General features: G+C 44.0%; 1 protein-coding gene across 1 annotated transcript; it reads right to left on the bottom strand.

The window, feature by feature from the left end:
• Positions 1 to 3,746: 3,746 nt before the first annotated feature.
• Positions 3,747 to 15,428, bottom strand: nfatc2b (nuclear factor of activated T cells 2b; the record flags this gene model as incomplete). Its single annotated transcript, XM_083771082.1, has 9 exons — positions 3,747 to 3,799; positions 6,482 to 7,174; positions 8,894 to 9,026; positions 9,850 to 9,905; positions 11,353 to 11,493; positions 12,041 to 12,213; positions 12,703 to 12,905; positions 13,977 to 14,205; positions 14,506 to 15,428. Coding segments are annotated over 9 exons (2,604 nt in total), but the record flags the coding sequence as incomplete, so codon positions are not given.
• Positions 15,429 to 16,360: the final 932 nt, after the last annotated feature.

Here is a 16,360-nt window from a genome sequence, read left to right as displayed (position 1 = left end):
ATTGCTGGAATTAGGCTTGGACTTCACAACATGGCATTGCTTAACACGTTGTACGTCCCCTTTCAGCCATGATCACAAGATTTCTTGGGAAGCCATAATCCGGCCTTCAGTTTAATGGGAGACAATGGCCTCATGGGTGTGAGTGGAGCATTATTCCATCTATGCCCCATACAACGATGTCGCAGAAATAGCCGATCTGCAATGCTTGTAGATCGAGTGTGACACCGTCGTATGCGACAGATTATAAATTAAGCATAAAAGCCAAGGTCTAATTGGATTCTCTGTGCCATATAGGCGATGGCAGCGTCTGTTTTTTTTTAAATAAATCTATGCAGTTTCCGTCCGGCATTCCTGCAACCTTTATGTCTTCTTTCTTTTGCCATTTTTGTTACAAAAGGTTAAAACAGACAATTATCAGAATGGAAGGTATGTGAGCATTTTGTAAGGACTACTTATTTTTTGTCTGTTTCTTTTTTCTTCTTCGATGTAAACAGGATTGAAATGGGTATTGTGCCACTTTATGTTTGATCTTAAATGTGCAATAAATTATATTTGAAAACGTGTTTTGATAATTGTGTGTCCTGGTGTGCGTATTTTGTGTAGATCCTAATGCTAAAACCATAAACCTGCACGGCACGTATGCACACATACTCAATCGCCTGGTAACAAGACAACTCACCCCGTTTCTGTTTTCCTCCCAGAATCTTCCCCAGTGAGGGGTGGGAGAGGCTGGACAGCAGACGGCTGGACTTTGAATTTCTCTAACTATAAACTTTCATGACAGCAGACAGCCAAATATAATTGATGAAAAGCTACTACAGTGAAGTCTGTTCACAGAAGTTGTTGTAGGATATGTGGGGATTATCTGATAAAGTACCATTTGAGTGACCAAAACCTTACATATCCTAAACCTTATATATACTGAATTGTTTATAGGGTCAATATAAGTAAAATAATATAGCCTTTCCACAGGAGTATCTTTTTATATTTTTCCAAAAATAATACAAACAGCCAATAGCATAATTATTACAAAGTTATCCCCCTCACTGGTGAAAATCCCGGGAGGAAAAACGGGCAAGCACTGGGGTGAGTTGTCCAGTATTCAATCACCTCAGATCACCTCAGAATATCAATGTTATTAATAGATTGAGCAGGTGTGTGAACAGAAGGATTGGCCAGTATTTCAAATCCCTGGATTGGCTGTTTCCCAGCCTCCCAGGTAATTCCTGCCCACTGTTTTGAAAAAGTAAAAATATTATTAGTCATAGTAAGCATATTATAGTATAGGGCAGTGGGGTCCAGGTTTCCAGGGGGGGGGGGTCCCTTTTCCCAAATACATGTTAATTTGAGGGGTCCTTGACTCGGGGAAAAGTTTCAGAACCTCTTGAAAATCCATGGCCAATTTAATGAGACACTCAAGTTACATTTAGCGTAAGAATAGTATTAATGCAACATTGATTTCACTTTATTTATTGTGAATGCACGTTTCTTTCATTCTCCCAGAGAGACTTGTACGAATAGGACTAGTATTAATGCAACATTGGTTTCACATTTTCCTTTTCTCTCTATTTTAATGCCTGTTTGTTTCATACTCCCAGAGAGACTTGTAGGAATAGTATTAAAAGTCAAATCAATGTGTGACTATATATTAAAATGCGTGCTTGTTTCATTCTCTCAGGGAGACTTCAGAGACTTGTGTGTTGCTTTCGTTTTACTTAACTTACTTACCCGTACTTAGTTTTACTTAACTGTTTTACTTAACTTACTTTAGTTTTACTTAACTGTTTTACTTAACTTACTGGTTTCGGCCAGTGTTTAAAATGCAAGCTTTTTTTAATTGTGTATTACACAATACACAATTAAAATTGCTTGCATTTAGATATCATTTAGAAGACATCTCATCGGTTTCCAAATATCAGATATTGATATAGGCCCCCTATTATATCAATACTGTGGCTCAAGAGGTAGAGCAGGTCATCCAATGATCCATGGGTCGGCCGTTCGAATCCCGGCTCCTCCTGTCTACATGTCGAAGTGTCCTTGGGCAAGACACTGAACCCCAAATTGCTCCCGATGTGCTGGTTGGTATACCTTGCATGGCTTCCGCTGCAATCGGTGTATGAATGTGTGTGTGAATGGGTGAATGTAATGCACATCTATGTAAAGCGCCTTGGATAAATGCGCTATATAAATGCACCATTTACCATTTATATACCTGCACACCTGATCCACAACTATACTGACGTGATAATGACATGATACTAACCATGGTATCAGTATCATGGTCAGCGTCAGACTGGTCAGTAGGGCGGCTATCAAGGTCAGCGTCATCATGGTCAGTATATCAGATATCAGTCATACACCTTGGACATCCGCCATATTAAAGGAAAAGAAAATGCCTCATCTAGGGCCCCGTGCAATTAATCCTGTTCATGATCTGTTTTGCATTATGTCCTAACCTTTTTTCTTAAAAGCTCCAAGGTACCAGTTGCTGAGAGAGGCTGCAGAGCCACACCAGGGCAACTGTAATTTTGGTTACCTTTTGTTAATTGGGCAGTGTTCCCTGCCAGCTTCTTTTGGAACGTTACAATGAATGATTTGATTACCTTTATTAATTAATTATTGAATAAAACACTTTTTTCTGCTTTAAACTCCTTCTGGTCTCCCCTCTTTGTTAAGGCCCATGAGCCAGCCTTAACAAATGGAAACAGATATCAGATTGTCAGTATCATCACTTTTGACCTGAGTAGGTATAGGCTAAGGCCTGCCCTACGGTTTTTGGTTAAACCACCTCTGGCCATAATGATCAAAATGAAACGTGAAAGGTCGTGCAGAACATAAAAGGCATGGAGAAGCAGCCTTTAGCCATTATGGTCCTGTAATGTGGAACAGCCTGCCAGTTAACCTGCGGCTCTCTGAATCCACGGACATTTTTAAAAGAAACCTTAAGACATACCTTTTTAACATTGCGTTTAATTAGCTCATATCATTATCCTTGTTTATGTTTATCTTTAATGTTTTTAAAATGTTTTCTTTATTTTTTCTAATGTTTTTATATTTGTAAACTGTGAAGCACATTGAGTTGCACTTGCTGTATGAACTGTGCTATACAAATACAGTTTTGATTGATTGATTGATAATAGATAGGAAAAAGTGCCTCTAAGAATGTTACTGTTACAAACATCCTGAACATGCATGCCCTCACTGCTGCTTCTCAATTCATTGCTGCATATTTGTGTCGCTTCCATGGATGTGGTGGTTACTTTGAAAACATCGCCCCCAAGCGGTTGTTTCTGGATATCGTTTGAAAAATCACCCAAAATTAAGTCTGGTTTCCTCCTCATCACAAAGACACGTACTGATGTATGAAGGTGGTAGTTTTATTAATATATTAGACATATGTTCTTACACACCCAGACTCCAAAATGCTAACATATGAGTGAAAATGAAATAGGTGCATTGGTACTAAATTATACATCATTGTGGCAGCTATCATGGCCAGCAAATATCAAAGTGTGACTGTTGTTAACACATCCACAGTGCCAAAACAAACTGCACAGACGAGTCGAGTGTATCACCTGTTGTCAAATTCCAGACTGGATTGCTCTCCTCTCCATTATCCGCATCTACAAACAGCACTGGTGTCCTCATTAATATGACATCTCTTGGTATGCTGAGGTTGTTGTTCAACTGCTTAGGCTACCAGTTGAAAGCTGCGAACATCAGCTAGGGGCAACTCCACTTCTCTACGACCGCTCTCCGCTGTAGTCCTTTAGGTCTCTTCTGATGATGTCATTCACTGGAACACATCAAAGGGACAGATTAACCAGTTCCTCTGTTCTTCACTTTGGACACAATTTACAACACGCTTTTACTATGACACTGTAATGATTCAAGACAAGAGAATAGAATAGAATAGAATAGAATTGACACGCACGCACGCACGCACGCACACACGCACGCACGCACGCAACTACTGTTGCATTAACTTCAAAGTACCACAAGATGTCTCTCCTCGACATGACTGCTGATAGACTCATCAACACCTGTTTTAGATCATTTAGAGGTATTGTAGCATGATTGTTACTGTCACGGGGCAACCCGTGCCCTATATACAAAGACACATGAACCTTCCTTCTATAACATGCAAGGACTAATGTTTTAAACTTGTGTATGGAAAACTGTGTTCACTGATTGTTTGCTAATTGTCTCTCCTGCACTGCTGGTGGCATTGCCCTTGATTTAGGAAGGGGCCAAGTGCTAGGCAGGGGAGGGGTGTTTCTTATGCTGTCTTATTATTGTCTGAGTTTACATGCTGATTTATACTTGTTTAATTGTAACGCATTATTGAGAATGTTTAGGTTACTTGTATTCAAGGTGTTATTTATGGAAGTATTTATATTGAAAGTATTTATTGAGAAGAAATGGTGCTAATTGATTCTGTGTCCTGTGGTAGGATCCACTCCTATTTAAGGGAGGCTGCAGGCCAGGGATAGAAGTTAGTTGGATGTGGCTATTGACACAAATAACATCCCTGAGGGAGAGCTACAGGGCCTTGTGTGATCAAGGTACAGCCTGAAGAGAGCGCTCATCCTGGTTGGGTTTTGTTAAGCAGTGTTGCCCAAGTATTTATTTATCTTTTGGTAATTTCTTTATTTTGTTGCCTGTAATCTAGTTTGTTATTGAGGATTATTGCACTGAACAAGTGTCTGGACTTTGGTGGAGGAGTTTGGGGAAAATAAACGCCCTCAACTACAATTTCTGTTCTTGGAGCCTTGGCCGTTCGGGCAACTTCACAGTTACCATCTTTCATACTGTATAACTATAGCCCGTATTAAATGGTAAATGGTGCATTTATATAGCGCCTTTATCCAAGGCGCTTTACAGAGATTGTGCATTACATTCACCCATTCATACACCGATGGCAGCGGAAACCATGCAAGGCACCAACTAGCACATCGGGAGCAATTAGGGGTTCAGTGTCTTGCTCAAGGACACTTCGACAGTAACTCTGGGGGAGCCCGGGTTCGAACTGGCAACCTTACGGTTACCATCCAGGCACTCTACCCCTGAGCCACCGCCGCCCCGTAAACCAACTTAGTCTCCCTGAGGACACAACTTCTCCTTAACAAAAGAGGCCTGCCCAAGAGAGAAAAGGAACACATATTTCATGATAAATCATATACTGTATACTCTCTCAGGGAAAGTATGAACACGCAACACAGCATTCTGGTTTGTTTGCGTCTGATGGTAAATGGAATTTATAATAAGCATGCATGCACGCACGCACACGCACATTTGAAATGTGTATGTATGTCCACATAATGAGTACAGGAATACCTTGTACAAAGGACATAAACACTGCCAGTGCACACACACACACACACACACACACACACACACACACACACACACACACACACACACACACACACACTCCGCTATGGGGTGTAGGCGTGCGTTCTACCGCGGCCCTCAGGGCAGGGCAGTTTCTGCATGCATTTGGTTATACTTCCTCTTCCTGGCCTACATCACTGAGGTGTAAATGGAAACTCTCTTTCACAGCAAACAGGGCCTCTGTGCACGACCCCCCCCCCCCCCCCCCTCCCAGTGAGGAGAGACAGGCAAGTTGAGAACGGTGACAGAATAGCCTGGCTGGACTTTGTTTTGAAGCCATAATGTTGTACTTGTGTTTGTCGGCCTGCGCATGCAGTATTTTCAAATTGACACACTATAGGGATGCTAACTCCGCATCTGCAGTGGTAAAAGTATCCAATTTACAATTTACAATTTAGGCATTTAGCAGACGCTCTTAATCCAGAGCGACTTACATTTAAGCAAGAACAAAAGCATGTGAATACATCCCTCTTTCAATTGTGGCAGTCAATATATGTGTATTCCTCACATCCTCAGTGACCTTGCTAAGCGTGGTGCAGAGTGCAGGGTCTCAGCATCGCTGTATATTCACCTCAGTGACCTTGCTAGTAAGCGTGGTGCAGAGTGCAGGGTCTCAGCATAACCGTTCAATGGTTCTGACTGTCAGGCAGAAACACTGACACACAAAACTGTACTGGAGGAACGTCATGGATCTGTTAACCCATTCTGACCTGAGATCAGATTCATACGAGGTTTCCACTGGACACACACTGGTCTGATTAACCCATTCTGACCTGAGATCAGATTCTAAAAATGTCAGTCGTTCTTCGATTTTTCAAAAATAGCAGACCTACAAGCTCGTAGCGCGCCACTCGGTGGCGCGCTATGAGCTTGTAGATCTGCTATTTTTCAATAGCTAAAGCATATCATGATGCTAACACCAAAATGGGTTCCCGTTCAGAATGGGTAAAACGGTAAAGAGGCTAAAGAGAGTCCTTGCGACAGGCCAGTCGAGATACATTGCCTGAGAAGAGCTTGCAGACACTAGGCACCAAGGTAACAATTTAGTCACAAAAAAGGAAGCAACGTTATTTCATCTACTCACCATCCTCCAGGTAGGCATGGTCATGGCTCTCTTGCTTGACCGTGACCGTGTCAGGATTCAGATCATCACGTCTGTCGTTAACCACAGCTTTCTGAGTCGGCGGCCGGCTTCCATACATGTCGGCCCCGGTAAAGGCCGTACCTTGATCTTGGACCGCGTATCTCGAAGGCGGTGACTTTCCAAGAGGTCCGGCTGCTGTCTCCAGCATGTAACCCTGGTGTCTCTCATGTGTGGCTGCCGGGTAGCTCTCAAACGGAGCGGGCACGCCGACACCGACGCCGTAGCTGGGGACGGAAGCGGCGGACAGCCGAGAGACAAGGGACGGGTAGTGGCGCGGCTGCAGCCCCGCGTCGAACCTCTGTGAAGGGGACCCACTGAGGAGGGCACTGCCCATGTTGTTGTAATGTGTGTTCACACTATGGTAGAAGACTGGGCTGTTGTTGCACGGAGCACCGGTTCTGGATGAGTGGTAGACGGATGGGTCCTCTGGGAAGTGCGGTACCACCACCAACCCATGGGTCCCTGGGTCCAGGCTCGCCAGATGGTTTGGTGTCGGAGAAACGTTTATGACCTGAGGGTGGCTATCCCTGTCCAGGTGGTGGTAGTACGTCCTGGGTGGCGGGTCGTGGGACCGGGGCGCTAAGTGGCCAAATGAGCTGAACTGGTAGTCGTCAACTGGCTCTGCTTTAATGGCTGAAAGTGGAAAAATAAGACAGTCGCCAGAGAGAATATGTGGAGAGTTTGGAAGACGAATGTGGTCTAACATTGGCATCCTCCAATCGGTTTCCCATGTCGAACGGGAAACAGATTGGAACATGAGGTGGTTATTTGATAATTGATGCACGTTGGTAATGTCTGGTATACATTAAAAAAGTCTTGGCGTTTTCAGTATTTTTATTTTGCCACTGTATAGGCTACCAAGGGAAAGCAAAGCAGCTGTCCATGGTAGCAAAGTACGTAGGGAAACGGACAGCCTTATGATCCTCTCTGATTTGTAAGCTACTGTAGCTGTCCCAGCAATGGGTATTTTGTGATATTCTATTTTATTGCTCACCTTTCTGAAAATGTATATGTGAACATTATATGTGTGTTTATTTGGGTACATAATATGTACCCAAATAAACACACATATAATGTTCACGTATACATTATGGTAAATGCATGGTGATATAGTGCCATCTACTGTGCTCTGTTTTTGTGGTCTGTCTGGTTCATGGGCAGGTTGAATTAGGCTCACCTGCTCTAATCACCTCATTTCAATCACCTGTTGGGTCTTGGGCAGAACAAACAGAGCAGAGGTGAAGAGAGGAGCTCTTTCATGTCAGAGTCTGATCGACATGACAAAGATAAGAAAGAAAATAATATAAAAAAGAACAAGAACTTAACTGAACTCCTAAAAGTCTGTGCAGAAGGCGCATACGGTATGTTCCCAGTTGTTTTGTTTGTGTCTGTAAAAGTTATATTGCCATTGTATCGTTTAATTGTTCGTGTACATTTCATTGTGTTGTTTATATAATACGGACATCAGGATTGACAACAAGGACATTCATATTTCATGTTTCATTGTATTTAAAATAATATTGTTATGTGATTTCAGTTTTTCACGTTGTCGCTTGGGATAAATAAAAAGCCCTCTCGATATCAGTTGGGACGTTGTCTTATTTTGCACCAGATGAAGATGGTTTAGGAGCAGTTACAGCTACAGTCACAATTAATAATAAATAAATAAATCACCTTTGTTAAATGTATCACCATTTAAATATCCCTATAATTAGGGCTTGATATAGTCTCTTACATGTGGTCTCATGGAACATAAAATAGCTTAGCTGAGTTCAGTAATGTAACAAAACAAAAAAAGAAGAAATAGAAATTACTGTCGGTATTGTATTGTTTTTAAAAATATAAAGATTTACATTTTGGAGTTAAGTGGTTTCTTCCAGACAGCAGAGATTATGCTAGCGGTCCAGAGCTATAAAAAAATCACACCATTGTGAACCAAGTGGTGCAACTCCTGTCTATTGGTTCTCTGTATCGTTCCAATTTGTATCATTCCAATTTCTTCTCTGTATCGTTCCAATTTCTTCTCTGTATCGTTTGCGTCCAGCAGGTGGCAGCCATGTCACATACTTCTCTCGTTCCAATTTCACGCATGCGCACACCACTCATGCTCACACAGGTACACACACAAACAGGTACACAGCTACACGGACATTGCATAGTGGATGTAGAAGTGGTTGCACCACTTAAAAAAAGGTGACCCCACCGACAGTACAGAGAAGAACTGGTGTACATGGAGGTCCAAATGGACCCTTACGGTTTCAGTAACTCTGAGAGTTTGGTTGCATGTAGAAGACAGTAGAAGAAAGAGTAGACAGTAGAAGTAGACAGTAGAAGAAAGAGTAGACCCATTACCTATCAGAGGTGTGTAAGTGAAGTGCAGAGGCTGACTGCGCTTCTTCTTCCCATTGATGACGTAGAAGTTGACTTTGGCTGGGTGGTAAATGCCCGGGTCTCCATACGAAGGCACCTCTACAAACAGCACGCTCTATGTATGTGGCATAAAACAATGGATCAAGCTACGGTATACCTGCATAGATAAGCTATAGTCATAATGTAGCCTATACAGTAGGGCTGCAGTTATCGAATTATATTCAGAGGTCGTTCCATCAATTATCTTTTGGTTAATTGGTTCATTCTGTGTCAGAATATTGATAGGACCCAGACCCCACTATCATTCTCATGTGTATATATGTATATACAATGTACCTTTTGTTTTGAATGACAGTGTGAGACAATTCTTTATCGGTATGAAAATACACGCTTTCAATGTATATCTATCTATCTTATCTATAAATGCACCACGTCTCTGTGTGTGTGTGTGTGTGTGTGTGTGTGTGTGTGTGTGTGTGTGTGTATACATGTGTACGTCTGTATGCATGTAACAGTTCGACCCCACCGACTTCAAATTCGACACACGCGCACACCCCCGCAGGGAGTGCAGTGCCCGGTGTCGAATCCGTCCCCTGCCCAGGCTCCATATATGGAGCTGGCTTGTTCTGACATCACAACAAGATTTGGGCTCTCCCTAATATGGGCATAAAAGGGACACAGACAGATGGGTGGAGCGGGTACTCTGACACGGGTACAAGGGGAATGGCATAGCCGTGGGGGTGGGGCATGGATCTCCTACTTTCCATCGTTACCGTCCGACTCTGTGCTTTACAGCCGGGCACCATGCAGTCTAGTGCATTTAATTGAATAATAAGTAACTATTACACAAACAGTGTTAGAGGTTCCTTGTAATGTTCTGTGTAACATGCCAGCACTGTAATGTCTGCGTTCATTGTGGTGGCCAGATATTTACTCACAGATTGGCTTTTGTCTCGATCCACAGTAGCTTCTACCTCCCAGATTTGCTGTCCATCTGAAGAATGAATACAGCATAATAGGCTTTAATACATAGTCACGGTAAGAAATATTGTATCTGCAGATTTCAGCTTTTTATGGTTTGATGTTTTTTTTTCGTTTCGTTTTTTCATGAATGTCCTATTTTATACTTGGTCGTATGACATTGCCATGCTGCATGCATATAAGTAACAAACCTAACTACCGCATATATAACACATCGCATCAACCAACCGGTTTTGCCTATAGTGAGTGACATGCCCAAAATAGGGACTCCAGCTTGACGGTGATTCAATCTGTCTGTGGGTTGGGGCCAGTGGTCCAGGGCAGCGCATGCCACATTATAGGCTTTATCTGTCTGTGGGTTGGGCCCAGTGGTCCAGGGCAGCGCATGCCACATTATAGGCTTTATCTGTCTGTGGGTTGGGCCCAGTGGTCCAGGGCAGCGCATGCCACATTATAGGCTTTATCTGTCTGTGGGTTGGGGCCAGTGGTCCAGGGCAGCGCATGCCACATTATAGGCTTTGGCCTGACAGCGCGTTGTGAGTCCCGTTCATGACTACCTTTGCTGCATGTCTCTCCCCTTCTCTCTCTCCTTCTTTCCTGTCTCTCTTCAATAAAGGCAGAAAAGCCAAAAACTAAAAAGAACAAATCTGTCTATTGGTTGCACAGTCAACAGCTTTTGACTAAATAATAAATAGATTAGAAACATACAAGGTTTGCGCACCAACAGTCGTTCATAATAAACTGTTCATATGCAAAAGGGTTGACGCGTTGCATTTACAGTCCATGTTTGTAAAGACAGACAGTGCATGTGAAACTGCTTTCACACTTCCGTGGTGTCGGGTTTCATTCCCACGCAAACTCTTGCCTCCAAAAGAGGATAGCTTCTGCACTGTCAGTCTAACCACATCCTGTTGCATCGAGAGGCTTTTTGCATTACCTGTATACAGGGAAAGAACTCTAACTATCCTGCTACCAAGGCAAAGCACACACATCTTGCTGTGGGCACACTTATAGTCATAAAGAGATGTGATATTTCCATGTAGAAAAAAAATGATTTATGCCAAGCCAGCATTATCTTACAGTTATGTTATCAAGTAGGGCTGCTTATTTTCTTACAGATTATTCTATAGATTATTATTAGGCCTATTTTATACCACCAATGAATTGACAAAAAATATTTTACTTATTTATTAACCACTTATATTTTATACTTCGTACAATGTATTCAGAAGAATGCACATGAAGTGCAATTTCAATACAAACTTTATTTATAGAATTTAGTGCAGACGGTGGGCGGGTCTTTGTGCATTCTTCTGAATACATTGATCCCTGCCTACGCACCCGCCTCAGAGAATACAGTTGTGCATAAGACTTTGTTGCCTATACTTCGTACAATAAAAGTAGAGTAACTAGCCCAGCTCACATCATTATTTTACCATTTTAAATTGGCTATTTCTTACCGTGTGTCTTTTCACAGAATATGACCTTGGAGTCGGATGTGAAATTCTGTCCGGTCAGGACCATTTGTTGCCCACCGAGTATAGAACAGCGATCCAGGTCCTGTGTCTCCACAGCAGGGAGCTCTTTGGATGAGCGCTGGGCTGGGGTGACAGTTTAAAAGTACATTAGGTACGTTAAAAGTCCAAATGAATGATCGCGACAAAGCCAAAGACTTGTTTCCACTGTGGTCCATACACACAACCACATGCGATAGACATTGTCGAACAATGTTCTGTTCAACCAGAGAACTTTAAAACCGGACATTTCAAATGGAATACATAATTTATGTGACGTCAGATGAAATGACTAAATGGCAAGGTTTTAAGAAGAAGGGCTTGTTCACCTCAGCGGGAAGTAAAACACTTACAGCTAGGGTTGTCCACATCCACATTTTCAAATGATCGTAATCGGATCGGGAGCAAAGAAACGTGATCGGGACACCCCTAGTATCAATATTATATCCATATCATGATATTAGACTGGATATTGTCTGTGATTTTTGGATATTGTACTATTGTGTATATGTGTTCTATAAAAATATAAATATCAGATCGGGAAAAATCGGTATCGGCAGATGTTCAAAATCAAATGATCGGAGTCGGGATCGGGAGCTAAAAGAAAAACGTGATCGGGGACATCCCCACTTACAGCACTCAATCGGATGAGATGTCACTTGAAGCGAGACAATCTGTCCCTCCGGTTCTGGAATATGGACACGGAATACCATGCGCACGCAGGTGTTCTTCCTCCCTACGTCCGTCTCGCCGTTCCTGAGTTCGATGTCGGCGTTCCTCAACTTCAGGATGCCCGCACAGTCAATCCTGCCGAGTGAAAAACACACCATGTGTCCTTAGATTACCGTCACGCTTAACTCTAATGTCTTATTCTACACACCATAATGGTATCCAACAATATATGTATGGCTGCAACTGCACAGTGAAAACCACTGTGATAATATTTACCATTTGTAACTCCAAATGGACCCATAAGGGCCAATTTGGTTACATTTGTACAAGTTAAGGCTTTTACAGTGTACAAATAATAGGTGGATCCACTGTGTATTAGACTGGACCATTCTCACATGTCCCAAGAATGGGTGGACCAAAGGTGAAGTTCCCAGCTCCATTTTCTTTTTCTTTAATATTTTTAAAACAATATACCGGTACCCACATTTTTCACAGATCATCATTTTGACGAGAAATAGTGGAATTTTTTATATTGGCTCAAATATACCCGACATTAGTGACGGTATGACAACTTTTGGTGTTCTATAGGTTTGGGTAATCCATGAATCTCTCCGTTGTCCTTACACGGCTCGCATGTGGACTTTTGGCTCCAGGGGGATCTCCAGCACCGTGGTCCCGTTGACCGTCCTCTCTGTGCTGGGGGTGGCGGCGGTCTTACTGGAGATGCGATGGACCTGGTAAAAGGTGTGGGGTTTAAGAACCCCCTCGTCCGCCGTCCCGATGAAGACCTGCAGAGCCAGCGGAGTGCTGCCACGGTAGCCACGAAGCTGGTGAGGAGGGACACGAGCACAAGGAAACAGGGCTGCAACTGTTAATGGGGGTATAGCAACCATAGAGTATAAAGAAGGATAGAGACTGATCTGCGCTCAATGTTAAAGCCCAGCTGCATCATACTTCCACGGGTCCGCCTGCAGTCCCGCCTCTTACCACTAGGGCCCAGTCCTTCAACGTCGGAGAGCCTCACTGGCCCCTTGATAGCAACCGACACAACCATCCCTCCTGGCTATGGGGTCAAAACAGCCAGTAGTAGCGTTATAAAGCTGGTAAAGTACTTCAGTCAGACAACTCTTGGAGTGAATTTAGAAAATATATATTGAGCATAATTGAGCATAGATATATGAAGCATGGATTGGCGTCAGGGCTCTGTCCCTATTCATTCCCTGTAACATTTTACTTAAGTTATAAGCCAAATAGGATGCAATCTCGGCCACGAGACATGGCCAAAGCATTTCCGGGGGTCTCCGGCCAAAAACGTTGAGAACCCCTGTTCAGGGACAGGGCAGGATACACCCCCAACACATTGCAAACCACAGTGTTTTTGACAGAGCGATAATTTAGAAATAATGTAACCGGCGTTATGTGGGGGGGTGATTAAAATCCTGCCAAAGAGCACTACACTGAATGTAATTATAGTGCCGATGTGTTCACAATTGCGTGTGTGATGATGAAGTGATCTGGATTTGCTGGTTGATTCATTTGCATCGCTTCGGGCTTTGCAGACAGGCAGACAGGAAATACCATCGCACACACACTCTCTCTCTCTCTCTCTCTCATGCTAACTCCACTTTAGTCTAGCTTTTAGTCAACTACACACATGCATAAACAAATAAGCACATGTTTAGTTAAACATTCGCACGCACGCACGCACGCACGCACGCGCGCGCACACACACACACACACACACACACACACACACACACACACACACACACACACACACACACACACACACACACACACACACACACACACACACACACACACACACACACACACACACACACACACACACACACACACACACACACACACACACACACACACACACAATGTAATACCTGAACCTCTGGGTGTCCTCCATTGGGAGTCTTGACGGCTCCCCGGCTGCCCTCCGTCTCATAGTGAGCTCTGTGGTGAGATCTAGGCTGCTGTTGGAGCTGCAGCTCATACTGTCCAGACTGACTGGGCAGGGTCCAGTCCAGGTTTGGGAGAGGGGGAACCCCACTATATGTATGTACAGACTGACTGGGCAGGGTCCAGTCCAGGTCTGGGAGAGGGGGAACCCCACTATATGTATGTACAGGTGTGGGAGGGAAAGAGGAGAGGACGAGAAGGATTGAGACAGAGGCAGAGATTGGGAAAGAGGAGCAGCATTTTAGTAAACATTTTGTCTGGAGAGAAAAATGGTGGCTATGAAAGCTGTATTTTATTTTACTTTACTTTTTACTTTACTTTTTACTTTACTTTTTACTTTACTTTACTTTACTTTACTTTACTTTACTTTACTTTTTATTTTATTTTATTTTATTTTGGCTAAATAGAAAGAATAAATTCTCAATCAGCAACTAAAAGGACCTTGCAACACACCTGAGTGCTCCGTGGTGACGATGCAGGAACAGGTGACGTTGAGGCCACAGAGCTGGGAGAATGTAGAGGGGGGGCTCGTGCTTAGCTTCAGCTCCTGACCCGCCTCCCCTGTCCTGCTCAGGGCGCCATGAAGTGTGCCCCTCTCCATACACACTGCAGTCCTGACTCTGGACTCGCTCACGCAAGCAGCCGTCCTCACTGGATCGCACCAGCTTAGGAGTTACCGTCTGGGCTAATACTACTAGGCTGGATCTAAGGTCGCCCGGCATCTCCCCTGTGCAGGGGGAAGAGGCTCGGAGCTGCGGGGTCTCCGCTCGGGCCCGATAGTGGGGAAGGTGGCAGGGTCCCTGGTCGTCGCGAGGGGGTGAGGAGGAGGGAACGGGGCTGGGGCTCCGCGAGCGTTGTTTGGCGGGGCTACTGCCCCCCTGCAGGCCGGGGCTGCAGCGTTGATCGTATGCGCGCTTTCCCTGGGGCGAGGCCGAGCGAGATCGCTGGTGGTGGTGGGTGTGTGGGGAGGCGGCTCGCTGGTGCCGTGGCTGTAGGAAGGTCTCCTCTGTGATGCTGCTGCGAGGGGACGGTCCCGGGGAGGAGTGGGCAGAGGACGTCTGGATTCCTTGCAGGCCTGGGCAGAGGTCCAAGGCAGACCATCCCTGCACGCTGCTGGTTGCACCTCCGCCGGGGGAGATGCAAGGAGAAGCCAGGGGGGAGTAGTAGTACGTCTCCGTCTGCCAGCCCGTGGAGGAGTTACTGCTAGCGGGGCTCACGCATGGCTGCATGCACAGCGGCTCCCTGTAGTCCCCCATGAGGGCCGTGGAGCTCGAAGGCTGTGATGAGTTGAGAGAGTCCCCGGACGGAGTGATTTCAATCCTGGGACTCGGGGCTGGGATCGTCCCTGGTCTGGAGGCTTGCGTCAGGGAGTCAAACAACCCTATTACCCCGGGCCCCGGGAGGTGATCCGTAGGGCTATGAGAGGGGAAAGGCTGACGGGTGGTTGGAGGGTCACAGCCGGAGATGTCATCCCTGGGGCTGTGCGGCGCCCCCAGTGTAGGCGGGCGGTTAGTGTCGAGAGCATCAGCATCGGCAGGGTCATCTGAGGACAGAAATGATTTGGTAATTTAATTTTACAAATTCAATCCTTGAAAAAGAAATCACACCCGTGTGAACTGAGTGATGCAACTCCCCTCTCCTCTCTCAAAAGTACATTCTTAGCTTACGTATGATTCATGATAACTACTTTGTATGTATATTGCCATTTTTTGTTCTTGCTTAATGTAAATTGCTCTGGATTAAGAGTGTCTTCTAAATGCTTAAACTGTAAATTGTACATTTCAGGTATTTGTACTTTACTTGAGTATTTCCAATATCCAGTACCTTTACTAATACTCCACTACATCTCAGAGGCAAATATTGCACTTTTACCCCACTACATTTATTTGAAAACTTTTGTAATTTTTTACTTGATTTTATTTGATTATTATTACAAAACATACATTTACCTATTCATTTTCAAAAGACTTACACATTTTAGACATGACATTCTGCCTTATATACTATGCCGCGTATACTATTTTGAAGGCAATACTTTTGCACTTTAAGTAAGTACATTTTCATTATCCAGACTATTTCTGCATTGCAGTATTGATACTTTTACTTTAGTAAACAACTTGACTATACTAAAAAAAGAAAAAACTGACAAGGTGCTCTGTAAACACTGTTCTAAAATAGCCCAAAGTGCTTACACACGCTCCTATACGTGTTCCTAAAATAACTGGTAACTGTGTGGTGTTCCCCACTTCACCATGACATGATGACTCATGACTCATTAGCCAGCATCAGTATCTGACAGTTAGGACCC

The sequence above is a fragment of the Protomyctophum parallelum genome (assembly GCF_964188405.1).
Source record: "Protomyctophum parallelum genome assembly, chromosome: 8".
NCBI lineage: Eukaryota > Metazoa > Chordata > Actinopteri > Myctophiformes > Myctophidae > Protomyctophum > Protomyctophum parallelum.
The sequence above is the reverse complement of the archived record's forward strand: the minus strand, read 5'-3'. Positions and strand labels throughout refer to the sequence as shown.